The sequence below is a fragment of the Balaenoptera acutorostrata genome, chromosome 4 (genome assembly GCF_949987535.1).
Source record: "Balaenoptera acutorostrata chromosome 4, mBalAcu1.1, whole genome shotgun sequence".
NCBI classification, from domain to species: domain Eukaryota; kingdom Metazoa; phylum Chordata; class Mammalia; order Artiodactyla; family Balaenopteridae; genus Balaenoptera; species Balaenoptera acutorostrata.
Window position 1 is genome coordinate 20,226,567 of NC_080067.1, and position 22,883 is coordinate 20,249,449.

Sequence of the window (22,883 nt, forward strand, 5' to 3'; positions counted from 1 at the left end):
ATTGTTCAAGGACACACGTTCCAGGTGCGGCCAGGCTGAGGCCAGCGGGCTGTCAAGGGTCTAATAAGAGGTCTCTGCACAAAGACCCAGCGCTGGGGCCAAGACAGGACCCTAGAAGGGTTGAGCAACGTAGGAAGGCTGTGGCGAGTGGGCTTTCCTTTGAGTAGTCCTTCCTGTCGTCTGGTAGAGGAAAGAGAGAACTGTGCCAGGAAACAAGAGGGCAGCACCTTGAGAGCCACCCGTTACCTCCCTGCTCGGAAGGGGGCACCGTTTGCGAGTGAGTAGGGCCAAATGAGGAGGAGGTTAGCAAGACCCAAACCTCAGAAGCAACCCATAAGAGAACAACAGAGAAAAGCAGCAGTGCTTCCGGAGAGTTTTCTGGAAGCATGGCTAAAATGCCAAGCCTCAAGCTATCAGCAAACTCCTGGAACCTCATTCAGAATGTTCCACTCTGAAAGACCTATTTCCTCATCCTCTTAAATTCGGCCATTCAACAGTTCTTCCCGAAACTCTGGCAACGCCCACCGGCAGGCCTGGAACAGGCTGTCCCGAACTTACTCATGATTGAGATCTCAAAGTCATTTATAAAGTGACTTGTTTGCATATCAGAAGTGATTGGGTCCCCATGGAGTTCACAAAGCCTTGTCAGTCCATCATGCTCCTGTGATAACATGTGTTCTCTTCCAACTAGACTAAGCCTCCACTTAGAAAATGATTTCTATGGGCATGTGCATTCTAACTTTTATTTTGGGAAACCAGGAGAACATATTCTTCTGCACTAGCTGGGGGTTGACAGCCTGGGTCACATGGTGGAGCAGTGCAAGGAATTCATATTTTGAAGTCAGGCAGACCGGGTTCAAATCTTGGTTCTGCTGCTTACTGGTCAGGGAACTCTCAGAATCTTAGTCTCTTCATCTCCAAAACAGATACAGATAATCAAAGCTACCTTGTAACATTCTTATTCAGATGAAAATGAATAACAATGTCATAACCTGGGATACAGTGATCACACAGTAAGATCCATATTCATCCAAATAGGCCAGAAACGGAGAAATTTAAACAGATGAGGGAGATGGCAGAACCCTGGAGACAGGCATTATTGCCCAGGTTTTTAAGGACTTGGGGACTGGATCCAGAAACTTAGAGACAAGTAAGATCAGCGCTGGTCACTAGCAACGGATGGATGTAATAGAGGGGTTGAGGGCAAGTGGGTTGCTTGCAAGGATTCACATCCATGCAGGAAAAGAGTGAGCTTAGGTGAGTGGAAGAAGAGGGTTCCCCTGCTCTGCTCTCAAGACTGAGTTTCCGAGACGGAGACTGAGGCTGGACGCCCCTTCCGCACCGCCACCCTGGCACTAGAGGGGTCATGGGGAAATGCCTACTTGTATTGAGGAGGTCATGGGACCAGTGAGCTGGGCATGAGAGGGCAGGTCCACTGTGCGCAGTGTGACAGGCTGGGCACCACGCTGCTGGCAAGGGGCTTGCCCCAGCCCCACCCTACCCCCGCCCCGCACACGCGCCCGCCCGAGGAACCGCCACCAGGCCTCGGAAAGAGGCATCACCCAGCTCAGCTCATCATCAACACTGTTTCTTAGTGGATAGGAGGGAAGCAAGACACACCCGATTCAAAGAGAATGTGCGCTTAATTTGCACCCCCAGTTGGGAGTGAAGCAGAACTTATTGTTCACAGATTTATTAACAGGCTGATGAGGAGCAATTTGAAGGGGGAAAAAAAAAAAAGGGATTAGCTGAGCCAACATGAGTTCATCAAGAGCCAGTCATGCCAAACCAAGCTCATTTCCTTTGTTAATGGGGCTCCCAGACTGGCAGGAAGCCATAACACGGTGTTACTTGAGTGGAGGAAGCCTTTTGACAAAGCCTGTCATGATATCCTGACAGATATCCAGACCAGAGGTGGACACGTGGCTGAGTCCTCCAGGGAGAGCTGCTCAAAGCGTGCCCAGTGGAGGCGCAGATGGGCCAGTGTGACCTGGGAAGCACCACGCAGCACCACTGCCCCGGACCTGGGGACAGCTGAGAACAGCTGACAGATTTGTGAAGGACGTGAATGGTGCGAAACCGGTGGCAATGGCAAATAAGACAGTCCAAAGGCTGAAAATTCAAGATGAGATCCCAGGCTACAAGGAGGGGCTCCAGCCAAAGGGACTGAGTCTTCTGGAGTCAGCTGCGGCTGCCGTACCAAAGAATCATAGCCTGGGAAGGCTTACACACAGCGGGATTACTTCTCAGAGTTCTGGAGGCAGGACGTCCAAAATCGGGGTGCCAGAATGGTGGGGTTCTGGTGAGAGCCAGACTGCTGGCTTCCCGCTGCACCCTCACGGGGCCGAAAGACAGCCAGACAGCTCCCTGGCCTCTTCCACAAGGGCACGCATCCCACCACGGGGCTCCACTTCCATGACCTCCCCGCCTCCAAATACCTGACTTCTCTTTGCCGTCTCCCCCTTGAGGTCTCTGAGCCTCACATCCCCTGACGGTGGCCCATCCAAGCTCTGAATCCTCAAAAGTCCTTTTGTTCCTGAGAGAAAGAAACTGCTTCTGCTGGTTTCCTGCCTCGTGGTGTGGGTCGCTCGCTGCCCGAATGTGCCTGCTGGTTCCCTAGTCAAGCCTTTGGGCCACAGGAGGTGTCTGGGCACAGCAGCCTCGAGTGTGGCAAGAAGAGCAGAAGCTGCTCCCTGTGTCCTCTGGGGGTCCTTGGGGGCCCAAGGCCTCGGGCAGGAGGCATCAATGGCTTCTTCAAACCACAGTGCCCCAGGGAACAGGGGCTGGTACCCTGCTTCTGTGGGGCTATCCCCGACTCCCTGACAGTTTTCCTGGGGCAACCATAGCCACTGGAATTGTAACCAGCCTTCCTTTTCCACCCTGGCTGCTGACTGTCCCCAGGAGACCCTCCCCGCTGCCTTGGGTGGGCCCAAGACACACAGTCCGCCAGGGGTCCCCAGGACGCCGCTCTCCCCAGAGGAGCAGGACGCAGGACGCAGCCTGGCCCCTAGGCGTCCCTCCCCTCCGCACCAGACACGGAGCAGGCCTGCAGCCCCCAGCCTCACTCCTGAGCAAGGGAAGTGAGGAACAAGCCTACAGGGGAGGGGAGTCACACTCAGCTCTCTCCTGGGGCCAGGGCTGGAGAAGAACAAGGGATCCCGCCTCCAGGCCAGCCGGGGAGGTCGTGACTCGCCCACGAAACAGACGTTAAGAGAGCCTGACGGAGGCAAACGCTCTCAGGTCAGCCGCTGGGGCCGTGCCTTGGAGATGCCCGTTCTCCGCGGCCCCAGCTCCTTCTCCGGCCTTCCCCCTGACACGCAACACAGCGGCCTGGTGACTTCTGTCATTTCTCCACACGCGTTTCTCTTCTTTCCTATACTGTGCGTTGAAAATGTGTTCCACATCAGGTCTCGTTAGCTTAGCTGTGCTCATCCGTTCAGGGCTGTTTTCCTCTTAGTTGACTTGATAACACCCATGTGTTTTGTGACTCGCCCCCACTGCTGCTTTCCCCCACTTTTCAGGTTAAACAGATCCAGCTGGCCGGGCTGTGCACCTCCCGCTCCGACCGTCCACCCACTCTCCGCCCCAGCACACGCGTGCTCCCCCCGCCTCCCTAGGCACCTCCACCCTAACAGCGGCCCTGCTGCCCCCCTCGTCCGTCCCCGCCTCCACCTCCACACCCACGCAGACCCCACACCTTCCACCCCTCCCTCCACTGCGGGCCGCCTCCTCACAGAGGAACGCCTCCCTCACACACTCACGCTTACCCCGCAGACACACTCCCTTCCCCCACAGTTCCGGCACCACGGCCGGGTGCTCCCCCCTGAACTGCCCTGAGCTCAGGGGCCCTGAGCGGCTCCCCCAGTGGAAGGACCCTGCGTGGCACTGGGGTTCTGCTCCAGGCCGGCGTGTCCTCCGCCGAGGAAGGGGCGCAGTCACTCAGGAGCCCGAGGCTCCCGTCCCGGGGCCTGCCCACCACCCTCCTGCCCAGGGACGCCTCTGATGAACCAGCGTGCGTGAGGGACTGGCAACTTCATGAGCAGAGGACTAGAAAGCCACTCTTCCCTTTCTTTTTTTGACTGCTCCAAAAATACAACTCCCCCCCGCCCTGCTCCTCCCACAGGAAGCCCCTCCTGTGTGCATCCATTGTCTGGGTGGGGCCGACTTCCCTCTAGACTTGGCTCAGGACCTCTCACAGGTTACACCTACTCCTACCAGACACTTGTTTCCGAAGACCCTTCTCTTGTCTCCCAGGAGAACTGGTCTCGGGTTGGCCTGTTTCCCACCTATCCAAACCTCTCTGAGCCTTCCAGAAGTGGTCTTAGAGGCTTTGGCTTGGTGGCTAGGCTTTTCTCTAAAGGCGCCAGGCATATTTCCGGACCCCACTGACATTTAGCAAATCTAAACATTCATAAATGTCTGCATGGCCTTTTTAAAATTAGCCATGAGCTGTTAAAGGTCTCTGTGATTCCCACAATGTTCAGCTCCTCTTTAATTTTTTTCCCTGAAACACAGAGTTACTTTCCATTTCCCATGTTCATTTCTGGAGCAGCTTTGCTCCAAGGGGAAAGAGTCAGCAGTCAACACATGATAATAGGTCTGGGGGTCATTGCTCATGAGGAAGAGATTTCAAATACCACATCAAGGGCAGGCAAAGAGAAATGTGCTGAACAGCTAACACGGGCCAAGCACTTTATCTATACTATGTAGTTTTAATTTTGCCCTCAGAACACACTGAAAGTGGAGATATTATTGTTCCCATTTTACAGATGAAGAAACTGAGGTTCAGAAAGATGAACAGCAGCTTGCCTAAGCAGACTTAGCACCTAAATGGCTGAGCTGGGATTTGAATGTCTATGCTCTCTCTACCCAGCATACCAGGTGGTTCCAACTTAAGGGTCTGGGAACAGAGCAGAACAGCAGCCTAAGCTTCAACCAAGAGAAATCCTATGGCCTCACATATAAAGGTGCATCAAGGACTCTGCCAAGGGAGGGGCCCCGCTCCGGCTATAGCAGAGGACAGCTGTACGGTGAGGACCAGGGAGAAGCTGCCTTCAAGTGCCCACAGGACGCCCAGCCCATTGGCTGTGAGCTGTCAGACTCTCCGGAGGAAGCAGGCGCTTCCTCATTTGGGACCCTACTTACCCAGCATATTACACGTACTGTCCCCAGCACCGCTTGTTATAAAAGCCACTGCTTAATGGTTAATACATGTGCCAGCCCCTTGGCTAAATTCAGAGCATGCATCCTTCAGCCCTCGCAGCCCTGCGAGGGAGGGTCCATTTTATACAGGTAGGAACTGAGACTCAGCTGCGGAGGAAGTGGCCCAAGGCCATGCTGTTAGGGGGTTTCAAAGCCCAGCTTCAGACCCCGGACCGTCCAGATTCATGACATCATTCAGGGTGGTGCGTTTAGTGAAATTTGTGTGTGCCTGATGGCCCTGCATAATTTAAAACTGAAGTTCCCATAGGAATACATTTGAAGGAAGAGTCGTATTTCAAACTTTTCCCATGAAGTGAGATCTTATGAATATTTTTGTTTGCACATATTAACACAGCACATGCCCCCGCTGTACTGGCACTGGGAAGATGCCCTGAAGGTAGCCCAGCCCTGAGCACTTGCAGCTGCTGCTCTGATCCCAGCCAGCAGGAAGGAGACTGTGTCCTATTGTTGCAAATAGAATTTACACAAACAAAAAAGCAAGGAAGCTCACCCTCCTGGACAGCGATTCCTCCCTGCAGGCTGACAGGCAAGCTGTGGTCCCTCTCAGAGTCCCCGTCTTTCCTCTCTCAGTGGAGGTGGGCTAAGAGCACTGAGGCAGAGAGTTTGCCTCAGAGCAGGGAGGACGGTGGTGGAAAGGACCCAAGACGCCCGCCCATCCCTAACAAGGAGCAGAGTGATTGCTTTCAGAGGCCCGCAGGTCTCCGGCCGCTCTCTGTGGTGGCTGCTCTGTGTGATGCAAATGCCCTTGGTATTCGGTCCAGGCTGGGGGAGCCAGCCCCCGGGCTAAGCAGGCCATGGTGTGCGGTGCCTGGCAGGATGCCCTCCCCGAAGCCTGGCCCCAGCACCCCAGGTTCCCTTGCTGATTTCATTAGCCCAGTCTTCATGCGGACGGGGAAGGGCAGGGACCACGTGTCTGGAGCAGGCTTGGCACATGGCTCTCTGACGTGGCCAGCGACTCCTGACTCTCCTTCAGAGCTGGCCTCAGACCCCTTGTCTAGACCGAGGGGGAGAAAGAGCTTAGACCCCTAAGCTTGGGTCTGTCTTCCTCCTGGGCCTACTTGAAGCAAGACTCAGGCTTAAAGAGTCCAAATAGATCCAAGGCCACAGTGAATTTATGGTAGTCACCAGTGATCAGTTCACTGGTGATTACCAGGGAGGTGGGGAAAAGATTCCCAACCCAACAAACATTTCATCATTACACATCGCTGTTCCTGCTCCATTCTTTTTCCATTCCAGCCACCCACCTCCCCACTGTAGGTCTCACAGCCTATAAAGCATTCCCGTTTGGCATTCTAAGTGACTCCTCTCTCAGACCCGATCTGCATATATGACTAAAAACAAGCCTGGTATTTAAGCAAACAGGAATCAGTTATCCCCTCAGCGCATTCCCAGGTGGCCCGTCTATCCTCAGACATCTTCAACTCCAATACAGCAGACCGAGAATAAGCATTTAGGGACTGGGCCTCTCACTTGCTGCTCCTCACAAAACCACTGCCACATACCATATCCCTTAAAACAAGTGCAAATTGATCCCACGCCAATACATTATCATAAAATTAGCTCCAAAGCAGTGATGTTCCCAGGGTGCCAAGTAAATGCAAATACAAAACCACCCTCGGGGCTATTTCCTACCCAGACCGCACAAAATTTCCACAGGGGAAAAAAAAATCCTACTGCCAATGACCGCACCATCAAATATTACAGAACATAAAGGAAACACTCCACCATAAACAAGAGCAAGCAGACACAGAATGTGGGAGGATTAGCAATCTCAAAATTTGCACTAATAAAACAATCCAAAAAGGACTATAAAATAAATACATCTAAAATAGTTGAAGAAACTAAAATGAAAATAGAAATCATAAGGAAATACCAAGAAACCATGAAAGTGGGGCAGACAGATTTGAAAAACTATTTGAAAATAATGTTAAAGGATGTACTTCAGGAAAAAGGAAGTTAAATCAACAAGGGTGGGTGAAATGCAAGAAGCAATGGTGAGCAAAGAAACCAGTAAACTTGTGGGTAAATATAAATAAGTACTGAAATATTTATAAATAACAACTATATTAATAATGACCACTGGGAGGAGGGTAAAGACAGGCAGAGCTAAAATATAGTCAATAACATGGAAGATGGGAGAGGATGGTCGGCATCCAAACATCCCAGGATCCCACCAAAAGCACAGGTGGATTGAGTGGGTATCTCACAAAGTTGGTTGGGGTGCTTCTGGGGCAATGGATACCACTCTGGGCTATGCTGTCCTCTCCCACCAGAAAGTTTCCTCGGCTTTTCTCCCCAGAGCGTATCTGAAAGTCAGAACCTACAGAATCATGTACCCTCATCCCCTTGAAGCAAGAGTGGGAGGCCACTTACCCATGCTGGTCACGGTGTATTGGTAAGGTTCTGAGAGGAAGTGTGGGAGGGTGAGGACAAAGGCACCCGAAGCCAGGAGGAGACCCCCCATGCCGATCAGCCGCGGACGGTGCACCCGGCTGCCAAAGTAGCTGACAAAGATGATGAGGATGGCGTTGCTGATCTGCAGAGAGAGCAGAGGAGCCAAGTGAGACCAGAGGCTCTGTTCTCACCCACCCACAGAGTGGACCTGACTGTCAGAGCAGAGAGGCAAGAAGCTGCCTGGGGGCTTCCCTGGTGGCGCAGTGGTTGGGAGTCTGCCTGCTAATGCAGGGGACGCGGGTTCGAGCCCTGGTCTGGGAGGATCCCACGTGCCACGGAGCGGCTGGGCCCGTGAGCCACAACTACTGAGCCTGCGCGTCTGGAGCCTGTGCCCCGCAACGGGAGGGGCCGCGATGGTGAGAGGCCCGCGCACCGCGATGAAGAGCGGTCCCCGCACCGCGATGAAGAGTGGCCCCCACTTGCCGTAGCCAGAGAAAGCCCTCGCACGAACCGAAGACCCAACACAGCCAAAAATAAAGAAATAAATAAATAAAGTAGCTATAAAAAAAAAAAAAAAAAAAAAAAAAAAAAGAAGCTGCCTGGTGTCACCCAAGGGCCCAAGCAGAGCTGTGGTGGCAGCTTTGCCGGGAGGGCCAAGCACGCGGTGTCAGCTTTCCCCTGTTGTCAGAAACCCTTCCCAGCCTCAGCCTTCTAGACCAGACCAAGAGAAGTATCTAGAGACCACGGGAAGCTCAACCATTAGGACCAAAGCTTTTGGGGCCAAATTCAAGAAAGCTTCCTATTCTGGCTGGCTCCTAGGAACAGTACATGTTCCCTAACTAAACTCCCTAAGGACTCTGACTTCATAGTCAGAATAACCACCAAGCAACCTTCACTATCTCGTTTCATCATGCAACAAGTCTCATTTTTGCAGACGACACGATTGGGGCTCAGAACATTAAGTAACTTGCCATGTCCATGAGGTCAGGAGGTGGCTCAAACAAGGACTGCCTGAGTTTAAAGTGCCCCATCTTAACTACAGTGGTCTACTGCCCCTTGGAGAAGTGAGTTTCTGCCCCAGCAGCTCTGCTCCTAATCGGCTCTGGCCCTCCCTGGGTTGGCTTCCACCTCTGTGAATGAAGGATGAGGACTAGGGCGCCCTAAGTCCCTTCCCAGGTGGAAACACCAGTAACTCATGTTCCTGGTGCTCCCTGGAAAGCGTGCTCTCTGAGCCCCACCCAGAGCCAAAGAGGGGAACCGAAGGCCCCAGCTTGGGGAGCAGGGTCTTAAATGGTAACAGGGGTGCTGGCAGATCTTCTGACCTCGACTCCATCCAAAGAGATGGTCCTCTGCCCCAGAAGGTAAGTTCACCTGAACCAGACGAGCCCTGGGTGTCAGCACTCATAGCCCCTGCCCTGTCCACACCACAGTCTCCTTCCGGCTGTTAAAGCAGGTGTCCCTGTCTCAGGAAATAGGGACCAGAGTCTTGGTATGTGGCTCTTGCCAAGATTGTCAATGACCTCCTCACTGCCAAGTCCGCTGGCCAATTCTCAGTTCTCTTCTCACTTGATCTCTCAGCACCATTTGATTCAGTTGACCGTTTCTGCCTTCCTGAAACACTCCTTTCACTAAGTTTCCGTGACACCATGTTCTCCTAGTTTGCTGCCCCTGGTTGCTCCTTCTCAGTCTTCTTGGCTGGTTCCTCTTCGCCTCCCTGATCTCTCAACTCCCAGAGCTCAGTCCCCATACCTCTGCTCTTGTCTTGGGGAGCTCAGCCAGTCCCACGGCTTTCCTTGTTCTGTATGCGCTTCTGATTCCCACAGGCCCTGCACGTCCCAGAGCTCATTCCTCATCTTCCACCCAAAACCTGGTGCCGCCCTCCCCGGTCCTCCTCCTCTCAGTAGACGGCATCTCATCCTATGAGCGGCTCAAGCAAAACGTCTGCGCATGGTCCTCGACTGCCCTTTCACGCCGACATCCAACCATCAGCAAATCCCATTGGCCGGGCCTTCAATGGCCCCTCAGAAGCCAACCACTTCTCACCACCTCCACCACTACCACCTGGGCTCAGCCACCATAGCACCCTGTCTGAGCTTTGCCTTCTACCCACTGCCACTCTTGCCTCAGAGCCCTCTATTCTCCTCCTAGCGGCCAGAGTGGTCCTGCTGAAATGTCAGACCGTGTTCCCTCTGCCCAAATCCGATATGGTAACAAAAACAAAGTCGTTCCCAGAGCCCCCGAAGCCCTGAGGAGCCTGCCCCTTCCCCATCACTGCTTGCCCTGCTCCCCTCCCGTCCCCCTCCCTTCCTCCACCCCAGCCACTCTGCCTCCTGCTGCTCTGTGAACACGGGGCCTTGGCACTGGCTGCTTCTTCATCTTACACGTCTGCGGGGGGCTCCCTTCTCAAAGAGCCCTACTTTAGATCTCTGCTCAGGTTGAACCTTCTCATTAAGGCCTTCTCTGAAAAAGAAGGGGGTGGGGTGGGTGAAATGGGTGAAGGGCGTCAAAAGTACACACTTCCAGTTATAAAATAAACAGGTCCTGGGATGTCACGTACAGCATGGCGACTATAGTTAATAACCCTGTACTGTATATTTGAAAGTTGCTAAGAGAGTAGATCTTGCAAGTTCTCATCACAAGAAAAAAACTTGAACTATGTGAGGTACTGGTTGTTAGCTAGACATTGTGGTGATGGTTTTGCAATATATACGTATCTCGAACCATTATGTCATACACCTGGAAAACAAATATAAAGTTAAATATCAATAATATCTTAATTAAAAAGGAGTTATTTAAATATAACTTATATTTGTAAAAATTAACAGAATAAATTATAATATATTTAAATATATTTATAATTTAAATATAATTTAAAGAATAAAGAGTTATTTAAAATGCAACCACCATGTCTCTCCGCGATTTTATTTTTCTTCATAGCATTTACTCTGATCCACCATGTTTTATTTATTTCTATAAATAAATGTCATATTTATCATTAGAATGATACATGAGCAGAGATTTTTGTCTGTCTGTTCATCCCTGTCTCCGCAGCACCTAGAATGGTGTCTGACACATAGCTGGTGTAAATGGTAGGTTTTTTTCAAGAAGAGGACACGATTGCCCAGGAGGCCCCTTCTGTGTGGCCAAGAGTAAGAATGGTTTATGACACACGGAGAAAGAGGATGTGAAGGTGGGTGAGGAGGCAGCCTAGTCTGATCGGGAAAGACGTGGTTCTAGGACATTCTGAAACAAGCACCTGGAAACAAAGCTTTATTCTTATGCTTCCTAGATTTCATTCCCTTTTTGTTTCCCCATCATTTTGCATGAAATGATTGTAAATGTCAGACCATATCAGCTAAGCTAACTGAGGCTGACTTGAAAAGGTCTGGGAGAGGGACGGGAGAGGGCCCCAAAGGGACCCAGGGAGGAAGGATTGGGGGATGCCCCGCCCCGCCCACCTGGAGCGGCCCTTCCTGCGCTCCCCCCAGGGCCTGGGCTGGCTTCTAGGAGGGAAGCTGGGCCTCTACAGCTGTTATGGCTGATGCTGGCTTAAGACCTTGGTTCCCAAATCTTCCTTCAGCTGTGGCTTTCCTTTGAAAAAATTTATTTTCCCTAATATTAAAAAAAAAAGAAGAAGCTGTTCTAGCTGAGGAGAACAGGGCCTCTGCAGCCCAGGCCTCAGCCCCTCGGCCCGGAACTGGCCCCTAAAACAGCTCTGTGGACTTCGTGTTAGAGCATCTGAAGGTTATCACACAGCCCATTTGTAACACATCCCTGCCCATGCCTCAAACCAAAGGGGCCCAGGGCAAACTGACGGGGGGGCATTAAGGGTGGCTGACTGCGTCTGCTCAGCCCTGGCAGTGGGTGGGCCAGGGAAGCCGCTGCTTCACCGGGCTGGATGCCCAACATCTTCCGTGCCAGCCAAGCCCTCCTCCTGCCGCTGGCCTGTTACACCCAGCCCTGGTCTCCCCTTCTGCTCACCCTCTGGACCCCAGCGAGACTGGCTGCAGCGTGAAGGCTCCCGTCCCCTGGAAGCTGGCTGCACACTCCAGGCGTCCAGATGGGCTCACCTTCCCCTCCACCAGGCCTGGTTCTTTTCTCACACCCCTCAGGCTTCTGATAGCAGCCACCTTGCGGTCTGCGGTGCCTTCAATCCTGCGCTCAAGCAGCTGCCAAATCCTGCCTTTTCTTCCTTTGCAGCATTGCCGGGGTCCTCTTCTCCCCTAGCCTCTCAGGCCTGGCTGTGACAGCCGCCCAGCCATCTGACTTCGGGATACACTGTCCCCCACCTCAAGTGTCTACCAGGCACCTCTTCCAGAGGGTTCGTCTTCACGAGACTGTGCACCCGGGCCTGGCTCTGCTCAAGAAGCCAGGCCAGTCCCTTACTGCCCACCCCAAAAGCTGGGAGCCTCAAGCTTGAACATGAAGCCCCCTCTGATTTGGCTGCTCTCTGCTCTTCCGGTAAGACTCTTACTTTCTTACTCAGTCTGTTTCTAAACGCTTCGGTCAGAATCAACGGGATTGTAGAAAAGCCCTTTGGCTGAGTTCCTCTTCTTCTCCACACAATCACCCATCCACTCCCCCTCAACACACACAGATACACAGACACACACATACACACACAATTACACACACAGACGCACACAGATACACAAATACAGACAGACAGACACACGGATACACACACAGTCTCAGATCACAGATACACACACATGGTCGTACACACAGACACACACAAATACTGAGACACACAGAGAAACAGATATACACACAAACACACATTTTCCCACTAAGCACACACACAAGATTGTTAGGTTCAAGGAATTAACTTTCTTATGGTATTTGCCTCAAACCATGCCCATAGGCATGTTCTAAAACCTGATTGTTGAAGAGCTCATCTAAGTTTAGAAAAGAGAAAATTTAATGGGTGAATTATTTTCATTTTTTATTGAACTATAACCTGGTGAAATATTTTGCCCCTTATTTGCCTAATCAGCCTCCTGTCGCAGACTCTGCCACACGTCCCAGCTAGCTACTCCCTGCCCCTTGAAAAATCCAGTTGTTCCTGGGCCCACATCTTTGTTCCAAGCATGGGAAAAATAAGAATGAAAATTTAACCATCGAAGATCATAGATTCAACTATCATCCGAGCCATGGTGGAAGAGAGGATTAACCTACACGCCAGCTCTGATATTGATTAGTAGAGGTGCCTAGAACACTGTGTTGAGAAGGATTCAGAGTCTGGACTCAGCAGAAAAGAAGACTGCAGTTGATTAGTGATGTCTGCCAGGGTCACGGGATAGGACTGTGATGACACAAATGTCAGAGATTTGATTTTCTTGTGTCCTTCGTGAGTGAAGACAACATGTGCCAGAAGCATTATCAAAGTCACAGGCCAACATGTAGAAGGGTGCATTCTGTGTGAGGGGTGCCAGGTCCCTGTCCTGTAGGAGAGCACAGCCTACATGGAGGGGAAGACCCCCGTCACTGGGCATCACCAGGAAGCTCTAGACACAGATGCACAATCAGGTCGACAGAGGCATACGTATGCACGTGTATACACACACACATTAAAACACACGGACACAGACACACATCCAGAAAGCAGTGAAGGCATCCACGTGGGCCTGGGGGTTCAGAGGAGGGGGTTTGAGGCCCATGAGGCCAGCGGGCATGACTGATGGGCCTCAGGGCTGTACGTGTGCAAGTACGTGCACGTCACAGGGTGGAGGAACAGTCCATGGGGAGGAGGAGTGCGTGGCGACCGTCAGACAGACCTGGGCTCCCATCCTGGCCGCACAACACACATGTGCGGCCACTGGGATGGGGGTAGGCTTTCTGCCGCAAGCTTCCTGTCTGGAAGACGTGACTGTGAAGAGAGCCCTCCTCCGAGGACTGCAGAGGGATCTGGCACAGGCGTGGCGGGGTGGGCTCCTGAGGGGCACTGCCGTGTGGGCCGTGGAGGGCGCAGGAGTCAAGGGTAAAGGGGCGTTTCCAGCAGGGAGCAGGTTGTGGGATGGGGAGACTGGAAGGTGGGGGTTGGGGGACGTTGTAACGCTTCCCACCTTCTTTTCAGCCCATCCCAGAAGCTGTCTGGGGAGCCCAGACTCTACTGGGTCGGCTGTTGGCCTGAATTTCACTATGTCAAGGGAAGATCTAATTGCGTCTGGGCTCCTGGGAGGGGGAGGCCATGGCCTCCATCCCAGAACAGTGGGCCTTGTGGAAAGAAAAGACAGGAGCCAGGCCCAGGGCCCATCTCCTCACCTGGGGCCGACGATGCTGCAGCCACGATGCAGGGGCTTGCTGCCTCCCCTGCCCCTTTCTCCCTGGCTTCCAGTGACTCCTAGCTGACCCCGCCCTCTGACCCCTCACCCTAGCCTCTTGGCCCACCCTATCTTCCTCTAACTTTGACGTGCCGTCAGTGAGGGACAGTGTAAACTCCATGCGGCTGGGAGGTCACAGACCTCTGACCTTGCCTGGGAGCCAGGGCCACCGAGCAGCTCTGGCTCCTGTTGCCCTCCTAAGACAGGAGCTGCCAGCCTGGGGCTGCTTCCCTAGCTGCGTGCCTGGGGCTCGGCTTCCCCTGCACTGGGGATGAGCAGAGGCCACGTAACCTCGTGGGTGGTCACAGAACTCAATTAGAGGCACAGCGTTTGGAGGCAGCAGCCCTGCACACCTGGCACAAGCCGCTGCCCTTCCTGAGCCCTGGTGCCCTCAGCTGTCAGCGGGGAGGAGCAGAGCACCTGCTCGCAGGGCTGCTGTGAGGAGGTCAGGTGCCTCCAGAGGCTCTCAGCTCAGTGCCTGGTGCAGGGCAGCCTTGGGAAATGTAGCTGGCTGTCTCCATCCCCCACGGGTCCAACCCCGCACCCCCCGCCCCGTTCTTCTGCTCCTCCCGAGCCCCCTCCCGGATCCCGTGATCAAGGTGGTGCCCAAGTGGAATCTGAATGCTTACCTCATTCAAGCTGGAAATGAGACCTGAGGAAGAACTGGAGAGGCCAAAGCGCTTCTCAATGGTGGTGAGGCTGCTCTTGAAGTAGGCGCTGTACAGGAGCTGGCAGAGCTGCAGCAGGCCATGACACAGCACGAACACCTGGGGAGGAGACCTGGACGGTGAGGCCTCTGCACGGTGAGCCCTGACCGCCCACCTTGGCCCTCCATTCTGGGGCACAGAGGCCCAGCAGCCTGGCCCCGCTCCCCTGTTAGTTGGGAACACTTTCTCCATCAGGTGGTCCTAGGGTGAAATGTCATCATCCTCAGACCAGTTTCACCCATAGCCTTAGTCAACACATGTGAACCATTCCCATCATTCCTGCCATTCTTGTCACATTATCATCAATGGCAGGAAAACCACAGGGTTGGAGAAGCATCCCTGAGGGAAAGGCCTAACTCATCAGCCATGGCCCAGGGCATTCAGCACCTGGAATTGTTCTCTGACAGCTCTGCCCTCCCTCCTGTGTCCTGTGAGGGCTGAGGGCCACATTCATGTCACTCCCAGGGGCACAAACAAGCCAGGGGTCACACTGCTCCTGCTCCTCTTGACCTGCCCTCCATTCCCCTCCCTCCATCAACACCCATCCTCCCAGGCCCACCTCTCATACCCCAGTGAGGCTCCGGGATGGGCTTTCACACTAGCCCATTTGAATGGAAGCACTAGCCAAGCTTGTTACCACCTCTTATAGGGGGTATTTGCGATTGTGCTGGCTCCTCTCCTGAGTGGATGATGAGGGCCTGGGGAAGCCATCCCACCCTGCCCCATATGCCTTGTCCTGTGGGTATGAGTAAACGTGACAAGTAAGTGTGGTTGATGGGGAGGGTGGAGAGGGCTTGTGGTGTCTGGAGTCGGCTGCAGGCCGAGCTCTCCTGGGTCCTCGGCTGTCGGGCTGAGAGCAGGCTCAGAGCTCAGAGCCCAGAGCCCCACATCCTGAGCTCCCTGGAACTGCCCCTTCTGGAGATTCACTCTTCCTCCAGGGAAGGGTGGGGTACCATTATATCTCGCAGTCTGCCAAAGCTCTTCCCTTAACTGGAGGGCTGGCATCTCAGGAGAGCAACTGGGGCTCCACCTTCATTTCCGTTTCCTTGTAAAGCCAAGCCAGCCCCTCCACAGGGGCCCCGCTCCAGGCTGTGGGATCAGAGCTGACTTCCCCTCTCCTACCTGTCAAGGCAGGGCCTTTGTGAGGCCAGGGTGCAGCCCTAGCTGCCTGCCCATGCATCCAAATCTAAGGAGGTCATCACGCCACGAAAGCAGACACCTGTCCGAACTGCTGCCCCCCCCGACCCCGGAGCCCGCGGGGCCTCCTCACTCCTCATCAGTGGCAGAAGGAAGCGGGTCCACCTGGAGTCGGGGGCAGCCCTCCACCCCTGCCCCCCTAAGGAGGCTCTGCTCTGCTTCATTTCATATACTAGAATTCTTCATATTCTGTGATAAAGGTACCCTGGAAAATGATCTAGTCTCTCTTACAAATGGGGAAACAGAAGTCCAGAGAGGGAGAGAGGGGGAATCCTAGCGCCCCAGAGTTGGGGAAACCAAGGGCCTGCGAGGGCGGGAACTGGCCATGGCTGCTCCACTGTGTGAGAGGCAGGCCCAGAACCGGTCCACGGCAGGCATCTCAAGTGCCTGGCACTAAGCCCACAGTGCCTGCCACATCCAGGACAGAGGCAATTTGGTCTTGGATGCTTTGCCAGCTCCTCTTCTTCTGACCGTCCCCTAAAGGCTAATGCCCCCCCAGACTCTGTCTGTAGTCCCCTTCTCTGCACACAGCACCCTTTCTGCACACATTCATTGGAAACCCCATTTGTGGTGCCCACATCTCAGACCCTCCTCCAGAACTTCCCCCAGAGCTTTTACACTCAAGTCCATCTCACTGTGTGCTGGGCGTGTCCACGTGGACATTCTCAGACCCCTCAGACTAATCGCTTCCCAAATAGGGCTCAGGGTCCTCCCCCACAAACCTCTCCAGTTTTTCATTCATTCCCCATCACCTTCACTCAGTTCCCTAAGCCAGAAACCGGGAATCCTCCTGGATGCCTGTTCCTCACCCCCTGGCATTTGGTGCCACTGCTAAGCCCTGTGATTTCACCTTGGCGTCTCTTGTATTTGACCGGCACTTCATCTCCAGATTACGCCTCGCCTCAGGCCCTCTCCCCTAGATTCCTTCAACAGCCTCTCATAGATCTCCTGTCCGTCCCCTCAAACCTTCCATCCCACCACTCCAGAAAGAGCTTTATCAAACACCAATGTGAGCAGATTACTCCCAAATTAATACCTCTCACTGGCTCCCCACTTCCTACAAGATAAAAACCAATGCTCATGGTGTGGTATCCAAGATGCTACAGGTCCTAGACCCTGTCTGCCTCTTTGGCTCTACACCCTGCCGTGGCAGATCATGTTTCACAAAGACGGCTACACTAATATCTCCTGTCCCACATACACCTCTAACAATGGGACAATGACATTCGTTCATCAAGAAGTGGGCTCTGTGTTCCCTCCCTTTCAATATGGGCCAATCTTAGGTATTTGCTTCTAAGGAAGAGAAGGAAGAAGTGATGCTCTGTGACTCCCGGGGCCAAGTCCCGAAAGCTGATAGTGAATCCCCCAGCTCTTTCTCTCTTGGGACCCTTAGACCCCAGACATCACACTATAAGGAAGCCCCGTCTTCCCTACTCACGGGGGGTCCACATGGTGGTGTTCCAGCCAACAATTCCAGTTAAAGTTTCAGCCTGCAGCCAGCATCAGCGGCCAGACATGTTACTGAGAGAGCCTTCAGAGGATTCCAGCCTTCAATGCCAAGTGGAGCAAAAGTGAGCTATCCCCACCAAACCTTCTACAGATGGCAGATCCGTGAGCAAACTAAATGTTGCCACTGTTTTAAGCACTAAATTTAAGGCTGCTTTGTTATGCAGCACTAGAGCTAGAACACCTTGTCCTTCAAACTTCATCAAGGTCACACTACCCCACAGCACACACCCATTGTCTGCATCTTTGCTCACAATCTGCACAAAATCATCTTCCCCGCCTTTGTCTGGATAACCCTTCGGTGGCCCCCTTGCCCAGCACGGGGCTCAGGCATGTGTCTAGTTCAAGGTAGCTTCTGAAAATCCCAGCACCTGATGCTGACTTCTGCGAAGAGGTATCTTGATGCCTTGGCACATGGCTGGCATTTAGGGCGACATCCAGCAGAGGATGAGGGCTGTCATAACAGCCTGGGGGAGAGACAGTGAGGGCTGAACCAATGTCCAGGGCAGTGGGGAGGTGGGCAGGGGCTGATCAGAGGCTCCTGCAGAGGTTGAGTTGACAAAGCTGTCACTGATCCCAGGTGGAAGAAAAGGGGCAGTGTTTCCAGCCTGAGGGCCAGGAACAGGGCAAGACTGTGTGTGAGATGGGGGCCCACGAGGAGGAGTGTAGATGGAGAGGGTGGACATTGAGTTCAGGTTTGGAACACCCGAGGTTCTGAGCATAAAGCTCAGAAAAGACTGGTCTCCCTCTAACCAAATTAGTAATGAATTAACAGGAGTGACTAATCTCTACTCAGTTTCCTAGCAGTCTCACGAGAGGAAGGTGAAGATAGTGGGGAAAAAAATCTGTCTCAGATCTTTTCCTGAAAGATAAGCCTTTGCTTTTTCCCGTAAATACAAAAATCCCTTCAGATATGAAGTGGAAGGCTCCACCTAGAGCCAGCGGGTGCCTTCCTCATCCCACACACTCCCCCAAAGAGCCAACCGCACCGCCAGCTTTCAGCCACTGCAGTGCTGTCAGGTCGGGGTGCCTTATGGGTGCCCCGGCAGAAGATGCCAGGTAAAGAGAAAGAAGTGGATGGGTGGTTCCAGCAGAGCTTTCTGGCCTGAGCCGCTCAGGGTCACAGCCATCTGGTCCCACCTACTGAGCTTATGTGGACAGGACCCAGGCTGCTCAAACTTACCAAGTACCCGCTCCATGGCCAGCATGACATGGAGCAGCGAACACTCGACACCATGCAGGACACCATGCATGGACGTAGAACTCCAGCCCCCGCGAGAACACGGGGCTTATGAGGATAAGCAGGTGGATTGGTGGGAGAAGGGAAGGTGCGCTCATTGGGTTGCAACCCACCCCCTGCCACCACCATTTAGACAACATAGTGTTGTGGAATTTGATAGTTTGGGTTTGGGAGTCAAACAAGCCGAAGTTCACATCCTGACTGTAAGGAATGGAAAGACCTTTGGCCACGTATTTGACCTTCTGACAGCAGTTTCCGCACTAGTAAACGGAAGCTGTGATAATACCTGTTCCCGCTGCCTTGTGAGGCTTGCACGAGATAGTCTGTGTTTAAAGGCCTGGCGCCCTGCCTGGCCCACAGAGAGTGCTCCACATTCTGGAGGGATATGTAATAAGCCCAGGCTTCCTCCACTCCCTCCTCTTGCCCAAATAATTGAACCTTTCTGTTGCTTTCATGTCTCCTGTGGCATGAAAACTCTAGGATAGAATTTCCCACAGTGTCTTAGGCAGATCACCACTTGCTTGAGATGCTTCAAGTTGAAAGGATTGGAAAGGAGAAAAAAGTGTGGAAAACTTTGCATGCTATAATCCTCCCTTGCGAATATTTACAATTCACATTAGCGTATTAAAGGCTCTAAGAAAACCTTCAGTAAAGACCGTCTTAGCTTTGTTTTACCCAACTTTCGCCATAGCTTCTTTAGCCATGTAACCCCCTGTATATATATAAAACAGATTCTAGCATTCTGCAGACTATAGCTTAGGGCAAGATTCCATGTCCCTTTTGAAAGTAGCTTATGGTAGAATCTGGGTCTTGAGATTTCTTCACAAAAGGAAAAGAAAATAAAGATATATTACATGGGCTGTATTATCTTTCTAAAAATAGCACACCAGCATTTTCTGTCTCCTCACTCTACTTTTTTCCTTTTTCATAGCATTTATTGCTTCCTAAACTTACATCATGCCTTTGACTTCTCACTTATGGACATCTGCCCCCACCAAAATGCAGACTTCGCAGAGGAAAAATGATGCGTGTTTTTCAGATGCCATATCCCCGTTGTCTGGAACAATGCCTAGTCCTTAAATGGGGCTCATTCACTGTCAAGTGAATGAATATGTCTTTAAATAGTCTAACTGATGAAGAACCCTCTTCCAGAATATGTATCCATCAGAGTAGCCATTCGGGCAGCTGCAGATTTGTTCCAATGATCTGTCCTCAATCATAAATTTCCCCTTCAGCATTGCTTTTAATCAGTCTACAAGCCACAGAGTTTACAAGGTACAAAACATCATTAGTCAGCTCAGCTGCCCCACTTACTCACTTGGCTCAGCTCGAAATCATTTTTGGATATTTCTAAACTCAAATTAAAAAGTTAAAGATTTGCATTTATGTTTGAAGAGACTTTCTGGGGTGGTAGAAATATTTTATATTTTGATTGTGGTGGTATTTACACAGGTGTATGCATTTGTCAAAACTCATCAATCATTTAAAATCTGTGCACTTTATTATATGTAAACCATACCTGAATAAAGTTGATTTAAGGATCTTTTTAAAAAGATCTGCAACCAGGGCTTCCCTGGTGGCGCAGTGGTTGGGAATCTGCCTGCCAATGCAGGGGACACGGGTTCGAGCCCTGGTCTGGGAAGATCCCACATGCCGCGGAGCAACTACGCCCGTGAGCCACAATTACTGAGCCTGCGCGTCTGGAGCCTGTGCTCCGCAACGAGAGAGGCCGCTACAGTGAGAGGCCCGCGCACCGTGATGAAGAGTGGCCCCCACTTGCCACAACTAGAGAAAGCCCTCGCACAGAAACGAAGACCCAACACAGCCATAAATGAATGAATAAATAAATGAATAAATAAAAATTTGAAAAAAAATGGTTAAGATGGTAAATTAAAAAAAAAAAAAAAAAATCTGCAACCAGAAAGGTATTCAAAATAACGCTCTGAGCCTTTGAAGGGAATTCCACAAACAGTTTTTAAAAAATACTATAAGCATGGGCAATGTCATTGGAATAGATCTGTTTATTTAAGGGGTTCACTTTGAAACCATCAAAACCCATGTAAATATCTATGTGTGTGTGTGCTAATGTAAACATCTAGGTTTTCCTGTGTGTGTATGTGTGTGTTAAAACTATACATGTCTTTAGGCACATCTTGTAGAAGAAAGCTCGAAGGGAAAGTTAATGCAGGGGGAACAACATTCTTGTAGGGTGTGGCGGGCGGGAAGCTCTAAAACTTCTAACTGTTCATGTTCACAGCTCTATTCTTTTTCCAATCTTAACAAACATGAAGAGGAAGTTTGACGAGGAAGGAAGCAGGGAGATTGGAGTGGTCATGAAGATCTTTCTTTAACAATGAGGACTCTTTTTACCACCTTTGCCAGAGAGCTAAGAAAGGATGAAAAGATGCTGAGATGCCAAGTGAAGGTCCAGAGTGCGGCCCCAGGCCCCAGCCAAGCTTCAGAGCTCTAAGTAAGTAAATAAGTAAGTAATCAGACCATAAGGATAAACCATTAGGACAAAGAGTGAAACCCTCACAGCACAGGATGATTCAGAAAGGATCAAAGTCCTGCCTAGCCGTGGTTTCCTCTGCTCTACACGTTCATGACCCTCTTTTCCAAACTAGACATAAGAACTATGATCTGAGGCAGCTAATTAAGAGTTACAGGGACACTGGGAGAAGTTCTGAAATGTGGACCCCACAGGGTTATTACCTGTTTAACCACTGGCTCTGCTGTCAACAAACTCTGATTTCATCCACACGCATCCTGATAAAGGCAAAACTCTAGAAAATTCAGCTGGTGCCTTAGGTCCGCTAGGATGTGATGTCTCTGAGATAGTTTAATACACTTAGGGAGCCCAGGAGTGGGAAGAAAGCCATTCAGGAGCAGGAGATGGGGCTGGACTGGGACATCGGCTGTGACCCCCCAGTTTGGAACAATGCTCTGATCCATAAACGGCAGATGTCAGCAGTCTAACTGGAACTATTCTTTGGAAGGAAGGAAGGAGGGGAGGGAGGAAGGGAGAGGAGGGAGGGCGGAAGGAAGGAAGAAATGGGAGGGAAGAAGAGAGAGATGAAAGAGAAGAGCTCAGGGAAACCTTCATCTCACCCTGCCCAGCAGTGCAGGGAGGGCTCAGAGGAGCGCTGAGGGCCGCTTGCAGTCCTCCTGAGTGAGCGCCGAGACTCCAAAGTGCCGCTTGCTTTAGCTCCTCCAGCTTCCACGGTCAAAATCTGGCCCCAGAGTCCATGCGGTTCCTCCTCTCTGGGCTGGAGTGGACTGCAGCCCAGAGGCAGGAACAGCTGGAGGTTCACATGTCTCTTGGGCAGCACCAGAGCTGCCCAGCCATGGTGATAACCCAGCTGGCTTTGAGCCACACTGGCTTTCAGAAGCTCTTTTTCACGGTCAGCTGGAATCCCTCCTACAATCATAAATCCACTTACACTTATTTTCACTTTTTCATATTTTTCTTTTATTTTGAATCAATGTATCACATGCGCATGTTTAAAAAAATTAAGTAGTATGGAAGGGCTTAGAATGACAAGGCCAGCCCTGAGCCCAACTCAAACCCACCGCCAGTACTGCAGTGCAGGGACAATCAATCACCTCTAGTTTTCGTGTTTCTGTTGATTACATCCACACATCTCAAAATAATATGCTTGTTCTGCAATTTCTTGATTTATCACTTTTGACTGTGTCATGATAGAAGAGCATTTAGCTCACTTATTCAGGTTCCACCCCTCTCCCTATTTCCCCCAACTTTTAATAGTTCTATCAGTATTTGCATCCTTATTGAATCGCTTCACTGTGTGGCAAGCAAGCTGGGAGCCAGGAGAGGGCTTCTGCCCTGGGGATGCACCCGCACCACCTGACTGTCCCTTGGTTCATGGAGAGAAGGCCGCCTGTGCTTTCCCTGGGGTAAAGGGCTGCTCGGTACTAGCCCCTCGGGTTCAGCTTCACGTGTCGTCTCTGCCTTCTGCCACGCCTGCCCACTCTGAATGCGCTGCTCCCCATGGCTGTGCCGAGTCCCAGGTCCACGGGCTTCCCCACTGCCGGCCCCACCCACGCACTTAAGAGTCCGCCCTTCCCCGCTCTGTTCCATCCATCAACACTTACATCTTGCTGAAGCCATTGGACCGTTTCATCCACTCATAATCCCTCTCCCTTTCTTTTTTCTGTTACTGGTCTTTACCATTTTTGAATTCATTGCTCTTATCCTAATGAGAGTGTTGGAGATGAGGGGAGACAAACGTGATGAGCCTTCCATCTTGAATTATGAACCCAATCTACCTCCTG

The 22,883-nt window shown here is 51.8% G+C and overlaps 1 protein-coding gene across 1 annotated transcript in view; it reads right to left on the reverse strand.

The window, feature by feature from the left end:
- The window catches only part of SLCO2A1 (solute carrier organic anion transporter family member 2A1), a 77,902-nt gene that overhangs the window by 27,246 nt on the left and 27,773 nt on the right, over positions 1-22,883 (reverse strand). The window contains exons 2-3 of the mRNA XM_057545935.1: positions 14,570-14,707; positions 7,597-7,759 (exon numbers count right to left, since the gene is read on the reverse strand). Coding sequence (XP_057401918.1) covers positions 7,597-7,759; positions 14,570-14,707 — 301 coding nt within the window. The remainder of the gene's footprint in view (positions 1-7,596; positions 7,760-14,569; positions 14,708-22,883) is intronic.